Raw genomic sequence first — 13511 nt, forward strand, 5'->3', positions numbered from 1 at the left:
AAAAAAAAAAAAAAAAAAAAAAAAAAAAAAAAAAAAAAAAAAAGAACGGGCAGACGTTGACGCAATGTAAACCGCAGTCACATTCCCTTTGTTTTACTGACATTCGTCGTTTTGATAAGTTCTCGTAAATAAATCAGACATCCTCTTTTTTTTTTTTTTCTCCCTTTCTCTTCTCTTTCTTTGTTGTGTTTGTTAGTCATTTCTGACGGGATGGGCCGACGTCGATGGATGTTACTGACGGGGATTGCTGTGATCATCCCATCTGTGCTTCTCTACACAATCGCACGCCGACGGGGCCGCCGCACAAGTGTGGATGTAAACAAGAAGAACGGCACTCCAGTGGAGTACACAGAGGAGCAGCGTCGCTATCACGATATGCTCCACTCTCTGAAAGAACGCGCGAATGCACACTTTCAGGCTTCCCGCTATGAAGAGGCACTCGCGGCGTATCAGGAGTGTCTGGACGTGACCGCAGCCCTCCGCGATGTGGACGCGGAGTCGATGTTAGTTGACTACACAGTGCGGGCGAATGTAGTGATGGTCTTTCTGCGGCTGCAGCGGCCGGAGGAGGCGCGGATAATGGCCACTCTGCTGCTGCAGCAGCCCGACAGTACGGCCAGTCCGCTGCCCAACGATCTCAAAGTGAAGGTGTTGTACCGCCGCGGCCTGGCGAGTCGGGCACTGGGTGATAATGAGTCCGCACTGTGTGATTTTAGGGCAGCTGTTCAACTTTCACCGGGGCAGAGGAATCTGCAGGCGGAGAAGGAAATTGCAGCACTGCTGCATAGTTGAACTTTTCACGTGTTATGTTATGTTAACAAGATTTATAGATGTTGTTGACCTTGCGTTTATTAGTATTATTTATTATTATTATTATAAATTCTATATCTTTAATCTTGCACTTTTTTCTTTTTTCTTTTCTCTTTTTTATTATTATTATTATTAACTCTTGATGGTGAAGTTGGTAAGGTCGTTTAATAGACAGCAGAAGAAAAAAGTGGGGAAGAGAAGGGTTTAACTTCTCACTAGAAGGGATATAAAGAGTAGAAGAAAGAGTAGGATACATATAAATAAATTGAAGGAGAGAGAAAGAGTCTGTCTGTGTGTTTCTTGGAGATGTTGACACCGATCTTTGTATGTACGCAAGATGATTCGTTTATTATAGTTTCTATTACATTGTCTGCTCTTTGCAAAGTAACAAAGGCTGTGTTTAGTATTCTGAGACACCAATTCACCTTTCACTGCGCGCCATATTATCTTCGACTTAAATTTGATCAACCCATCGTTGAAGGTTGTGGAGAGCGGGCCACATTTGCTGTGGAGACAAATATACTGACTGTATACATCCCAAAAGAATCTCCTGGGGAAGTGTTCACGCAATTAGATAATCCAGCCTACTTGATCGCTACAGAAAAAGAACGACTTCAACTTGTACAGCTTGTAGGCGGGACTGAAAGTAGTGTGGAAGCATCCAATACCGCACTGTTAGAAGAGGATGAAATGGAATTTCGCCAACAGTTACCTTCAAGTCCTTTGGGAGGAGAAACTGGATTCGGTGATTACGGCTTTGCGGGGAATTTCTCAGGTTTGTTCGCCTCACGCGACCCGGATGTTGTTGCGGATGTGCTTGACTTACCCATCAATCCAGACGAGACAACTGCAGCCCAACGACGACAACTTCGTCTACAGGATGAAAGTAATGCCTTTGACGAAGACGCTCTTCTTGTGAGTTTTGAAGATGCCGATGGTGAAGTGCGACGGCTGTTGAGTTACGTACCCGAACACCGTTTAGAATATGTAGCCGCGTTGGAGAGAGAAGGTATACGTTATGTGGCTCCCGCTGCAGCTGCGATGGAAGCCCCTGTTCCCACTAATAATAATAATAATAATAATAATAATAATAATAATAATAATACTATGAGTACTAACGCTGAGGATGTATTGGAGGATGAGGATGCGGTGCTTCCAATCTCAACAGGCGTAGTGGATGTATGGGCAGGCAATATCGCAGAGTTTAAGAAGCCACTTATTGAAGAAGTACCAACATTGGAAGCTACTATGCCTATGGACAACAATAGTGAGGAAATTATTACGGCTGGAAATGTACCTTGTAGAAGTGCAGTACTGGCTGTTCCCCAACAACGTCCATCTGCCTCCTTTACACAAGAAGAACATCAAGTCATGATTCACATTACAGCACCAAGATTACTATTTCCTCCCACTGCATCTGTTGTGAATGCCCTCACAGCAGATATTCTTTTCGCAGAGGCTTATGATGATATTGTAACGGAAGGAAGTGGCTGTAGTGAATCACTCTGGAATATTTGTAAATTAAGTCCTGCTCTTTCATGGCTTGATCCTGCAGATAATTTATATGATGCTTGTATATTTTTTGCACGCCGTGCTCTTATTTATCCACTCCATCGGGATTTTTCTCTTGTACAACGAGTCTTCTCATCTGTAGGCATTCGTCTGTTGATGGGTAAATCATATGTTTTAAAAGCATTATTGCGTGTACGTGAAATTCTTGCACATGCTGAGCATCGTCACGTACTTGTTATTCTATTTTTAAATCCTCTCATTGGATATTGGCTAAATGTGCAAAATGCAGATGAGCAGCTGCTACAACTAGCATTAGAATTGCATGCACACATTATCCGTGCAACACCAGAAGAGACAACAGTCAGCACATCATCATCACTTCTTATACGTGATAAAAAGACTCTTCTTCCGCTGCATTTACTCAACTTGGGTTTGCCCATCTCATGACGTTCATAATTCCTGATTGAATTAAGGCAGTGGATCAAGCTAAAAAGATTTTTTCTTTTTTTTTCAATGAAAAAAAAAAGAGAAGTTTTTAAGGTAACCGAAACGATTTAAAAAAAACATTTACAAATCAAAAAGAAGAAAAAAAAAAGAGAGAGAGAGAGAGAGAAAGAGAGAAATATTTAACTCACACCGCCTAATATACATTTTTCTTCCTCTCGATTTCTCATTCTCTTTCTTCCACTTGAGTATGAGGGATTCAAGTGTTTTTTTTTTTTTTTGCATTTTTTTTATTTTGTTTCTTTTTTTATTTTTGGTTATTTTGTCTCCTTTCTTTTTCTCTATTCTCCCCTTTTTTTTTGCACATGTTTTTCTTGTTTTTCTTTTCTTCTTCTTTTTCTTTTCTTCTCTCTACTCGTGGCATTGAGTATGTTCGATAATAGTGTTGAGGGACTCCCCTGGTGTACGCAGTAGAGTGCCATGTCCCGTGTGCCCGACAGTGGCCCCATTGAGGTGGCCTCACACTTCTTCAACGGCATTAGCGACCCGCGTGTTGTCACGATGGACTTCTCACTGGACGGACGGTATTTCATCTCATCACACGCCGATGACGCGTTGCGGCTGCTGGACGTGACGGCAATGCGGCACACAGAGACGATACAGTTGGAGGCATTCGGTGTGCACTGCGCGAAGTTTACACAGTCCAGTGATGTGGTCTGCGTGGCTCCACGGCATAGTGGGGATGGTCACTTGTATCTCTTGAGTCTTAGCACGGCACAGTTCTTTGCTGCTATGGCGTTTATTAGTGATGAGGTGCCGGAGCTTCGCGCTACTGTAAATACACCGGTGTATTCAACCATTGCGCAGTGTCCACAAAGTGATGTGATTGCATCTGTTTTCTCCACACAAGGGCGGTTGTTGTTATTTCACCCACTCATCTCCGGTGCTCTTGCGGCCTCTGGGGAACGCACAGTGGTGGGAAACAGAGGGGCAGTGTCCTTCAGCCCAGATGGTGGGAAACTCGTCATTGGAGACGATTATCATGTGCGTGTATTTGACTGTCGTAAGATGTTCAGCACACCATTGTTGTCTGTAGAGAACAAAACCATTTTCACCGACTCGGGTGCAGCCTCACGGTGTAAAGGAGCCGAAGTGAGCGCAGATGGTCGTCATCTCTTGCTTACATCTTCCTCTGGTGAAGCTATTGTTTATGATATGGGCCGTGAAGTTGTGGCTTGCTCGTATTTTCACGATGCGGCACGACGCCATTTTTTAGGCGCTGGTGATGCTGTTGGCGCAAAGTATGTTTTTCCCAATCTCGCCGAGTCGTTAGTGGTGCAGCCGTCTACATTTATGAATGCCGGACGTCATCTGTTGGTCTACGGCGGATACGACGCCTCGCAGATCTCGCAGGAGTGCAGTAAAGGGCAACTGCGGTTTGAACTGCAATGCAAAGACAGTGATGTTCCCGTTGCGTTGAGTGTGAACTCAAAGTATGCGCTTGTGGCCACAGCAGCACATGGTGTCACCTGGTGGTCCTTCAACATAGATGCATAGAGAGAGAAGGGACGAGAGAGAGAGAGAGACTATGTGTGTGTGTTTGTGTGTTGGTGTATGAAAGGAAGAGGGGGAAAAGAAAGATTCATTGTGTATTTGTTGTATATGTGTGCGTGTACTTGTGTGTTGGTTGTTATTGTTATCTCCGTATTAATATCTCTCTCTAGATATATATATATATATGTTCCCTTTTTCCCTTTATTCTTAATAGAGGGGTTAAGTACGCAGAAGGGAAAGGGGGTGGGTAAACAAGAACGCAATGCGAAACCAAACGCGTGTAAACTAATACGATATTCAATCTTTCTATGTTTTCCGTACATTTCTTCTTTCCTTTCTTTATATTTTGGTTATACTATTTACCTCATTGATTCTTTTTTTTTTCTCTTTTTTTTTCTTTTCGTTCTCTCCTATTTGTTTTTCTATTTTTTTTTTATTTTTTTTTGTATTTCAATGCAATACTATTTCATCTATGAAGAAGATCTGGTCCCCACACGTGCACTGTTGTTGTGTTTTTGTTGGGATCCGTAGATAAAGGCGATAACGAAATAATATAAACAAAAAAAGAAAAAAAAAAGAATTTTAAACATTCAATAGATCCGGAGTCATGCGTTTCCTTGAGCAGCAGCGAGAAGTGTGGCATACACTCTGTAATCCATCAAAACACTCCGCTGGAGAGCGAAAACGGGCATACTTTTTCCTTTTCGCATACTGTATTGCTATTGGGACCTTCTTTGCAAGTCTTCTGCACTTTATAGGTGCATGGGTAGCTTCTGGTCTTATGCAACTTATTATGCTTATCTTCGCTATGATTTTCGCCCTCAATATTGCGGATTGTCGTGATAAGTGCCTCAACGTGTTAGAATGTGAGCGAACTGTTAATCCAGTACTCGAAATCTATGTTGCTCTTCGTGTGCTGCAGTCCATACATGCATTATTCTTTCTTGATAGCGTCGTAGTGTCTGTATTTTTTCTACTCGCCTTATTGTTCCTTTTCTGGCGTATGTACCGTGGGGTCTTCTTTGTGGATGCGACAAGTCTATGGCGTGAGATGGGCCGATTAGAGCGTGAGTCTTATATGCATATTGCCGTTGATGTGATTCTCTTCGTAACGTACTTAATCTGCATGATCTTCTCCATGGTTTCCAAGTACGCCGTTTAGAATGAAAACATGAGGGGATGGTGTGTGTGTGTCTGTGTGCGGTATTCAGAAGCCGTACTAGATGGTGGAACAGCAGCAGCTGAGCAAACATGGTGGTTTCCTTTTCTTAAAGCAGAAAAAAAAAAAAATAATTAGAGAAAAAAAAAGAAAGAATAATGAAATCAAAGGGACAAAGGAGTAAATAAGAGCGAAAACGAGAAAAGGAAGAGGGGGAAAAAAAGAAAAGCAATAAAACGAAGAGACGATACATCAAGTGAAACAAATAAAAAAGTACCACTTTGTGATTACTCTGTTTGATCTTTTTTTTTTTAATTCTATTTTTCTTTTTTTTTCTTTTTTCTGTATATTTTTCTCTGTGTTTCTATGGGACACCATGAGGAGAAAACTCCATTTCCCCTTAAAGACCTTCTTGTTTGTTTGTTTGTTTGTATTTTTTCTACTGGTGTTGCTGCTTCCATTTCTCTCACTCAATCTTAGCGTTATGGTTAGTAATAGTGTGGTGATGGGATGTAGTACCAAAGACTGGTAAGCTATGCATTGCCAACAATGGGATGTGGTAGCCTAATTACAAACAAAATGAACAATTAATAAAGAACAAAAGAAAAAGGAATAAGTAAAATAATAATAATAAGAACAATGAGGAAAGTAAAATGCTCAAGGACAACTTGAGTTTTCTTTCTTATACATCCATATCAATCTGGAATAGGTATAATTCCCCTAATTTTTTTTTTCTTCTTTTGAATTTCTTGCTAGAAGTGCGTTAACACACACACACAGGGAGAGAGAGAAAGAGGGAGAGGAAAACAAAAAAAAAGGAAAAGAAGAACAGCAACAACAACAACAAAAAAAAATAATGCCTCCTGTCACAAGTGAGAATGACCTTACTTTGGCGGACCTTCACCGCATGCTCTACACCATCCTAAATTCAACCGATAACAATGAACGTCGTACTGTAGAGGCGTCTGTGGTGCAGTCTCTAAATAAACCTGGTACACTTATGCATTTGGTGAATGTTTTGCAGGACATGCAAGGTGCAACTGCGGGTGTTCGCCAACTTGCTGCTGTGCTTCTTCGTAAAAAAGTGTTTTCACTATGGCAGGCGCTTCCAATGGAGTCACGCGCGGAGCTTAAATGTATACTTCTCACCCAGCTTGGTGTCGAGCCGGTGCGTGTGGTGAGGTTTGCGGTGGCCCATCTTGTTTCCCGCATTGCGCGGGCGGATGCTCTGCAGAGCGGCGGTGTGTGGCCGGAGCTGCAGCAGGCGATCCGCACCGCCGCGGAGGATCCCCGCGTGGAGATGCGGGAACTGGCGATGGTGCTGGCGTACAGCATTGCGGAGGTGGTGGGCGAGTGCGGCAGTCTTAGCGGACTCGTCGCGGACGCGGTGGTGCGGGGGATGTCGGACTCGGACGTGACGGTCTTGCGGGCGGCGCTGCGGGCCGTTGCGGTGTTGTTGCCGTTTGTTGTGGAGCGGCGGGAGGTGCGGGAGTTGTTGCTGTTGCGTGTGGTGCCGCAGTGCCGATCGTTACTCACACAGTACGCCGCCGTGAGTGGAATGGCGAGTTTGTGTGTTGGCGTGCTGGATTTACTGGAGCAACTCATCGGGGAGCTGAGCGTGCGGCGGCATGAGGCACTTCTCCGCGATGTGGCTCTGGATGTGTTGTCAGTATTGGCGAACCCAACGAATCAGCCGCGTGTACGACAGAACAGTAGTGAATTACTCGTGACGCTTGTGAATGAGAAGCCAAAGTTTGTTACTAAAGTATTGCTGGAACCCATTATCACTGCATGCATGCGTGTCATGGGCGAGGACGGCACCATTTCTCTTCCAGAGATGGCACATGTCGAGGAGGAAGATGAGGGCGAAGATGATAATCATAACCATATGAATTCGAATGGTAATTACGACGATGATGATGATGATGATGATACAGAGATGTTGCATGTAAATCCACCTTGTATGTACGCTGGACGTTTGCTTAGTACATTGGCTACAAAAGTGTCTGCAAAGTCTTTTACGGGTGTACTTATTCCCCTTATTTCACAAGTGGTAGAAACTCCACAAGCTGGACCTCTTGAACGCAAAGCCGCTATTCTTTCACTTGCTTGTTTAGCAGAAGGAAATCCAGGTTATCTTCGTCATAGAGTACAATACGTGTTAAAGTTAACACAAGATTATTTACAGGATAGTAATCCAGTACCTCGTGAAGCTGCTGCCTTTTCTCTTACATACTTCTGTGCTCATCTTCAACCAGAGATTTTAGAGTACCATCAACAACTCTTTCCCATGCTTGTTCCGCTGCTTCATGATGATGAGGATGGAGTTCGTCGTCGCGTTGCAGGGGCATTAGATACCTTATGTGAAAATGTAGCCGAAGATGTGGAACCCTACGTGGAAATGGTACTGCCAGCCGTTTTAGACGCCCTTGGAAGAAGTTCTCTTCAAACACAGAAGGAATTATGTGGAGTAATATCATCATTGGCAATGACTCGCTGTCCATCATTTCAGGTTCATGCATCACATTGCCTTGAGTTACTTAAGGGACCTCTTATGCTTCGTACCCCAGATACAATTTTGTTGCGTGCAAAGGTTACAGAAGCGGCGGGAATCATTGCAAATGCTATTGGAAAAGAGGCATTTTTGCCACACTTGTCATTCTTCATGGAACGAGTTGTAGAGAACCTTCAAACACGTCAAGCAGAACTACGAGAAGAGAGTTTTGGATTCTTATCAAATCTTTGTGAAACACTACGTGAAGATTTTATGCCTTACCTTGATGACTCAGTTAACTGTGCATTGCAGACTATCCATGAAGATCGAACACTCTACGAAAACAAACACCTACTGGCTGAAGGGGGTATGAAAAGTTTTAACATGAAAGTAGATAATAATATTGCTGGTAATGATGATGAAAATAATAATAATGATGATGAGGAAGAGGAGGAAGAAGAAGAACAAGAAATTCATGCACGTGTACGAACAGCAGATGTTGAAGAGAAGAGTAGTGCTGTTTACTTTATTGGTGTATGTGCTGAGGTACTTCTTGCTAATTTTGGAGTTAACCGTATTGATCTTTGTTGGTCAGCGATGGAGCAACTTGATACACATTTTCATAATAATATTCGCTGTAATACACTCACCACACTTGCAAAGTTGACAAAAGCGGCACATGGTTCAGATACAGTCGTAAAGTCTATTACTGAAGATACTCTTACACCATACGCACGTGGGATGTTAGACACTCTTCTTAATAGCACATTACTCCCCTGTATTTATCAGGAAACTGATAAGGAAGTTGTTGCATCCGCATGTGATGCATTGGAATTACTATTTAACTTCTTTGGTCCTCAAACAATTCTAGAAGACATTGAGGCATTTGTCCATACTGTGGCAACACTTCTTCGTCAAGGTACTCCTTGCCAAAAATTTCTCGAGGATGATGATGATGATGAGGATGACGATGATGATAATGATGCTGCGGGGAACCCCAACGCGGATGTACAGCTTGGCGAGGACCATGACGGTGTGCTGATGGACGCGGTGTGTGAAATGCTGGAGGCCTTTGCGAAGGCGTACGGCCCGTCCTTCCGGCCCTCCGCGGAGGTCCTCCTGCCGCTGCTGCTGCCGTACACCGGCGATGAGCGGCCGGCGGAGGACGTCGTGATGGCGGCCGGCTGCGTGGCGGTCGTGTTGGCGGCGCTCGGGGCGGCCGGCGGGGCGTTCGTGGCGCCCGCCATTCAACTCGCCGTTCGGCTCCTCGCGGCCGACGACTCCGCCGTGCGGTCCAACGCGGCGTTTCTGCTGCGCACCGCCGCGGAGAACGACGCGTGGGACCCCACCGGTGCCGCTGCGCTCCTGCAGGCCCTCGCCCCGCTGCTGCAGAACGAACAGCACGAGAGCGCCGCCGCCGTCGATAACGCCACCTCCGCCGTCTGCTCCATCCTGCGGCGACTCCCACAAGGCGACGCACTGCTGCACACCGCCGTCCCAGTGCTGCTCACACACGTCCCCATGCGGGTGGATAAGTCAGAGAATGAGAACGCTATACGTACACTCGTACATCTCTTGACAGGGGAGGGGCAGTTCATCGCCGTCCAGTGTGGGAGCGAGATGCTGCGCTGCATCGCCGCCGTTCTCGCCTCTCGTACAGTGGAGGAGGAGCAGAAAAAACTTCTCGTACACCAAGGTGTGGTACCATTTATCCAGCACTGCAGAGATCAGTGGAATGAGGCATGCACACAACTCCCTCTTGAGTTGCAAAATACACTAAGACAATATGGATGCCTCTGATTTTGATGATTATTATTTGTATAAGTGGAATGTATCGTAGCTGGAAATGGTAGAAAATGCCAAATCACGATTAAGAAGAAAAAAAAAAAAGTAATAATAATAATAATAATAATAATGATAATTGGTAATGATAGTAAAAAAAAAAAAAAAAAGAAAAAAAAAGGGCAACAAAGACAGAGACCATTGTTTTCTTTTTTTTTTTCTTGTCGTTTCTCTCTTGGGAGTGACTGAGGAGCATACATACAGACACACGCAAACATACGTATGCACACGAGAACGAACAAAGAAAAAAAAAAAAAAAAAAACGACGTGAAGAAGAAAGTACTTGATGTATGTGTTTTTACTTTTTTTTATTAATTTACTTGCATGAAAATAAGGTTCACTTGCAATTTCTCGTTTTCTTTTTCCCTGTTTCTTTGACGTGAACAGTAGCAGCATGAAGACGCAGCCTCACATGTGTCCTAATTGCGGCGTCGCCACAACACCCAGGGTCCCCTCACCCCTTAAGACAAGCTTGGATTTGGCCAATACACCCAAAGAGGAATTAGGTCGTCATGGCGCAGAGAAAGTAGACAAACAGGAGACGAGACCCCGTGCTGTTAGTATCATCATAGACAAAAGTAATAATAATAATAATCATCATCATCATGAGGGGGGTAATAAATGTTTGCGTGCATCAGATTCCTCATTTCCATCTTGCAAGAAAAATGGATCCCAGATGACGCTTACCGAGTGGCGGTACCGTGTTTGTTTAGATCAGCTTGAAAAGGTCAGTGCCGAAAGGGACATGCTTAAAGAGAAAGTTCAGGCCATGGAAGAACAGCGAGTGCTGGGAGAGAGTACCATCAGAGAACTTATCGAAGAAAACAAAAAGCTTCAGGTCGCTGTTGAACAAGCGGAAGTACGTTTAGGTATAACGGAAATTGAACAACAGTCAATTCTTGCAGAATCACAACAATTGCGAGTGAGACTGACTCGGTCGTTGCGGGAGTTGGAAAAGAGTAGGCAATCTTCAAGCGGCGTGTGTCCGACGACTGATAAGTCGACACCAGATAATTCTACTGGCAAAAAAACCCAATCGGTTGGGGATGCAGGTTTTTTTTCTTTATTATTACAGCCACGGGAAGGAGAACAAGAAGAAGTGTCTGCCAAACGTCTGTTCACAACAATTCCATACTCTTCGGTTTCTACACCAACTTTAGCACAAGTCTCTCCAGTAAAAATAGTGGAAAAGAATTCACTACAAACGCTTCAAAATACCTTTGAGGAGACACCTTTGCTGAAAGAAGGTATTTATGATGATGAAAAGAACTCATTATTGGCATCTAATAGACGTTTAGAGGCAAGATGTTGTCTCTTAGAAAGCCAACTACAACGCCTTCGTGAGCGTTTTCTTCTTCAAAACCGTTAAAATACATTTGACATTAATGACACTCAGACGATGTAATGAATTATTATTATTATTATTATTATTATTATTATTATTATTATTATTATTATTATTATTACTATTATTATTATTTTCTGTCAACATTGGAGTGGGCAATTGAGTACGGCAGTATGTACTCCGTGGATGGGTTTTATGATTTGCCATTCAGTTTTTCTATCGTTGAAGAAGAACTTTTGTGTTTTGTGTTTCTTTTTTTTCTAGGGGTATGTATGTATCTCTCTCTCTGTGGGTGCCTACAATACACCAACATATTTCTTATTCACACACATTTTCTACCTTTCTTTCATTCTTGTGTTATCATTCATGACAGAAATCAACCTTTTTCCCACTATGATTTTTTTTTTTGTTGTTGTTGTTGTTGCTTGGTGTGTTTGTGTGTTTGTTTGGAGTATATTTTCTTTTTTTTTTTGTTTACTTCTTTTCTTATTATTGAAAGCCCAAAGTCACGAGGTAATTATCGTCAAAAGTAGTTATAACAGCTTTAACATAGTTTTAGCTTCATATTTTTATTTATTTCTCCTTTGATATTAAAACCACCATACATCCATCTCCTATTTAACGAGTACACTATAGAAGGCAATGAGCGAAGTATCTCAGTGCGGGGCCTGTGGCACTCTCACTATGATGTCATACTGCCCGAAATGTGATCATCCAACGCACTTGTACGCACCGCAGCTCCAACAGGGGCATTTATCGAACAATTCATCCTTTTTGAAACAAGGATTATCAGGGCAACAATCACAAAACGATACGCCTAAGAAAAATCACGTCCTACACAGCAGCTCTGTGGGGATACACATTATCCCCAAATACGATGATGAGCATGAGGATACCTCAAAGAAGGCGTTAACGCTTGAAGAACTTGAAAAACTTTACCGCGACAACAATAATAGCCGACGCGATGTACTAATTGCAGCTCAACAAGATGAAATCAACACGTTAAGAAAAGAACGTGATGAGCTCTTTTACGAAAAAGAGACGTTGGAAAAGCAAATTGATGAACTTCACCAACAGTTTCAAACAGGGAGGAAGCAAGTGCTAAAATCTGATAATGAGTTTCTACATTCGGAGGAAAACAATGAAATGGGAAAAGCTCAACAGGATCTTCTTGCAGAGCTAAAAGAAGAAATAAATGACTCAAAAGAACAGATTGAATCACTGGCACAACGCTTAAAAGAAGCCAATAATGACATCATTGCTTCAAAGCACCAAGAACGAATGGTAAAAGAGATCTTTGAAGAAGGAAAACAAGAGATTGAACGTCTTCAGAAAGAAAATAATCAACTAACAGAAAATCTTAATGATATTCAACAAATCCTGCAGCTAGCAAAACAGGCCAAAGAAAAGGCAGAAGACGAAAACAATAAACTTCTGCAGGAAAATCTCAGTAATGAAAAAAAGGCACAACAATTACAGCAACAATACAATGAACTCTTACAAGCTATGAATAACTACCAACAAAATGAAATTAATAGTGTCAGACATATCGAAGACATAAAAGAACAAAATGAGAGACTTCTGCAAGAAAGCAAAGCACAAAGCGAATCCCTACGTCAGCTAGAGAATGAAAACCAGGGACTACAGGCAGAGATTGGTGAGCTAAAGAATGAAAACCAAAAACTTCAGGAAGAAAAGGGCGAGCTACAGAAGGAACTCCAAGCAGAGAATGGTCAGCTACAGCAGGAAAACCAGGGACTGCAGGCAGAGAATGGTGAGCTAAAGAATGAAAACCAGGGACTGCAGGCAGAGAATGGTGAGCTGAAGAAGGAAAACCAAAAACTTCAGGAAGAGAATGGTGAGCTGAAGAAGGAAAACCAAAAACTTCAGGAAGAAAAGGGCGAGCTACAGAAGGAACTCCAAACAGACAATGGTCAGCTACAGCAGGAAAACCAGGGACTGCAGGCAGATATTGGTGAGCTAAAGAAAGATGTCCAGAAGATTCAGGAAGAGAATGACGAGCTAAATACGGAACTGCATAAACTTCAGGCAGAGAATGTTGAGCAGCAGAAAGGAAACCTGAAGCTTCAGAAAGAAAATGTTGAGCTAAAGAAGGAAAACCTGAAGCTTCAGAACGAAGACAGAGAGCGGAAGAAGGAAAACCTAAAGCTTCAAAAAGAAAATGCTGAGCTAAACAAGAATACGCAGAAGCTCCAAAGAGAAAACGTTGAGCTGAAGCAGGATATACCAAAGGTTCAAAAAGAAAATGGGGAGCTAAAGAAGGAAAACCAGAAACTTCAGAAGGAAATTGGTCAGGTACAGAATGACATGAAGAAGTTTCAGGCAGAGAT

The 13511-nt window shown here is 42.9% G+C and overlaps 7 protein-coding genes across 7 annotated transcripts; all 7 read left to right on the forward strand.

The window, feature by feature from the left end:
- Window positions 1–210: 210 nt before the first annotated feature.
- Window positions 211–792, forward strand: TM35_000222690 (uncharacterized protein; the record flags this gene model as incomplete). Its single annotated transcript, XM_029027316.1, has 1 exon — window positions 211–792. The coding sequence occupies one exon, from the start codon at window positions 211–213 to the stop codon at window positions 790–792; it is 582 nt and encodes a 193-aa protein (XP_028881536.1).
- A 324-nt stretch (window positions 793–1116) lies between these two features.
- Window positions 1117–2769, forward strand: TM35_000222700 (protein SHQ1; the record flags this gene model as incomplete). The annotated part of the gene is made up of 1 exon (XM_029027317.1): window positions 1117–2769. The coding sequence occupies one exon, from the start codon at window positions 1117–1119 to the stop codon at window positions 2767–2769; it is 1653 nt and encodes a 550-aa protein (XP_028881537.1).
- A 477-nt stretch (window positions 2770–3246) lies between these two features.
- On the forward strand, window positions 3247–4323 carry TM35_000222710 (uncharacterized protein; the record flags this gene model as incomplete). The annotated part of the gene is made up of 1 exon (XM_029027318.1): window positions 3247–4323. One exon carries the CDS (start codon window positions 3247–3249, stop codon window positions 4321–4323), a length of 1077 nt encoding a protein of 358 aa, XP_028881538.1.
- A 604-nt stretch (window positions 4324–4927) lies between these two features.
- On the forward strand, window positions 4928–5482 carry TM35_000222720 (uncharacterized protein; the record flags this gene model as incomplete). Its single annotated transcript, XM_029027319.1, has 1 exon — window positions 4928–5482. One exon carries the CDS (start codon window positions 4928–4930, stop codon window positions 5480–5482), a length of 555 nt encoding a protein of 184 aa, XP_028881539.1.
- An 853-nt stretch (window positions 5483–6335) lies between these two features.
- TM35_000222730 (uncharacterized protein) lies at window positions 6336–9773 on the forward strand (the record flags this gene model as incomplete). Its single annotated transcript, XM_029027320.1, has 1 exon — window positions 6336–9773. The coding sequence occupies one exon, from the start codon at window positions 6336–6338 to the stop codon at window positions 9771–9773; it is 3438 nt and encodes a 1145-aa protein (XP_028881540.1).
- A 436-nt stretch (window positions 9774–10209) lies between these two features.
- On the forward strand, window positions 10210–11184 carry TM35_000222740 (uncharacterized protein; the record flags this gene model as incomplete). Its single annotated transcript, XM_029027321.1, has 1 exon — window positions 10210–11184. The coding sequence occupies one exon, from the start codon at window positions 10210–10212 to the stop codon at window positions 11182–11184; it is 975 nt and encodes a 324-aa protein (XP_028881541.1).
- A 618-nt stretch (window positions 11185–11802) lies between these two features.
- TM35_000222750 (rhoptry protein) lies at window positions 11803–13509 on the forward strand (the record flags this gene model as incomplete). Its single annotated transcript, XM_029027322.1, has 1 exon — window positions 11803–13509. A coding segment is annotated over one exon (1707 nt), but the record flags the coding sequence as incomplete, so codon positions are not given.
- Window positions 13510–13511: the final 2 nt, after the last annotated feature.

Source organism: Trypanosoma theileri (assembly GCF_002087225.1).
Source record: "Trypanosoma theileri isolate Edinburgh chromosome Unknown TM35_Tth_22_V1, whole genome shotgun sequence".
Taxonomy (NCBI): Eukaryota; Euglenozoa; class Kinetoplastea; order Trypanosomatida; family Trypanosomatidae; genus Trypanosoma; species Trypanosoma theileri.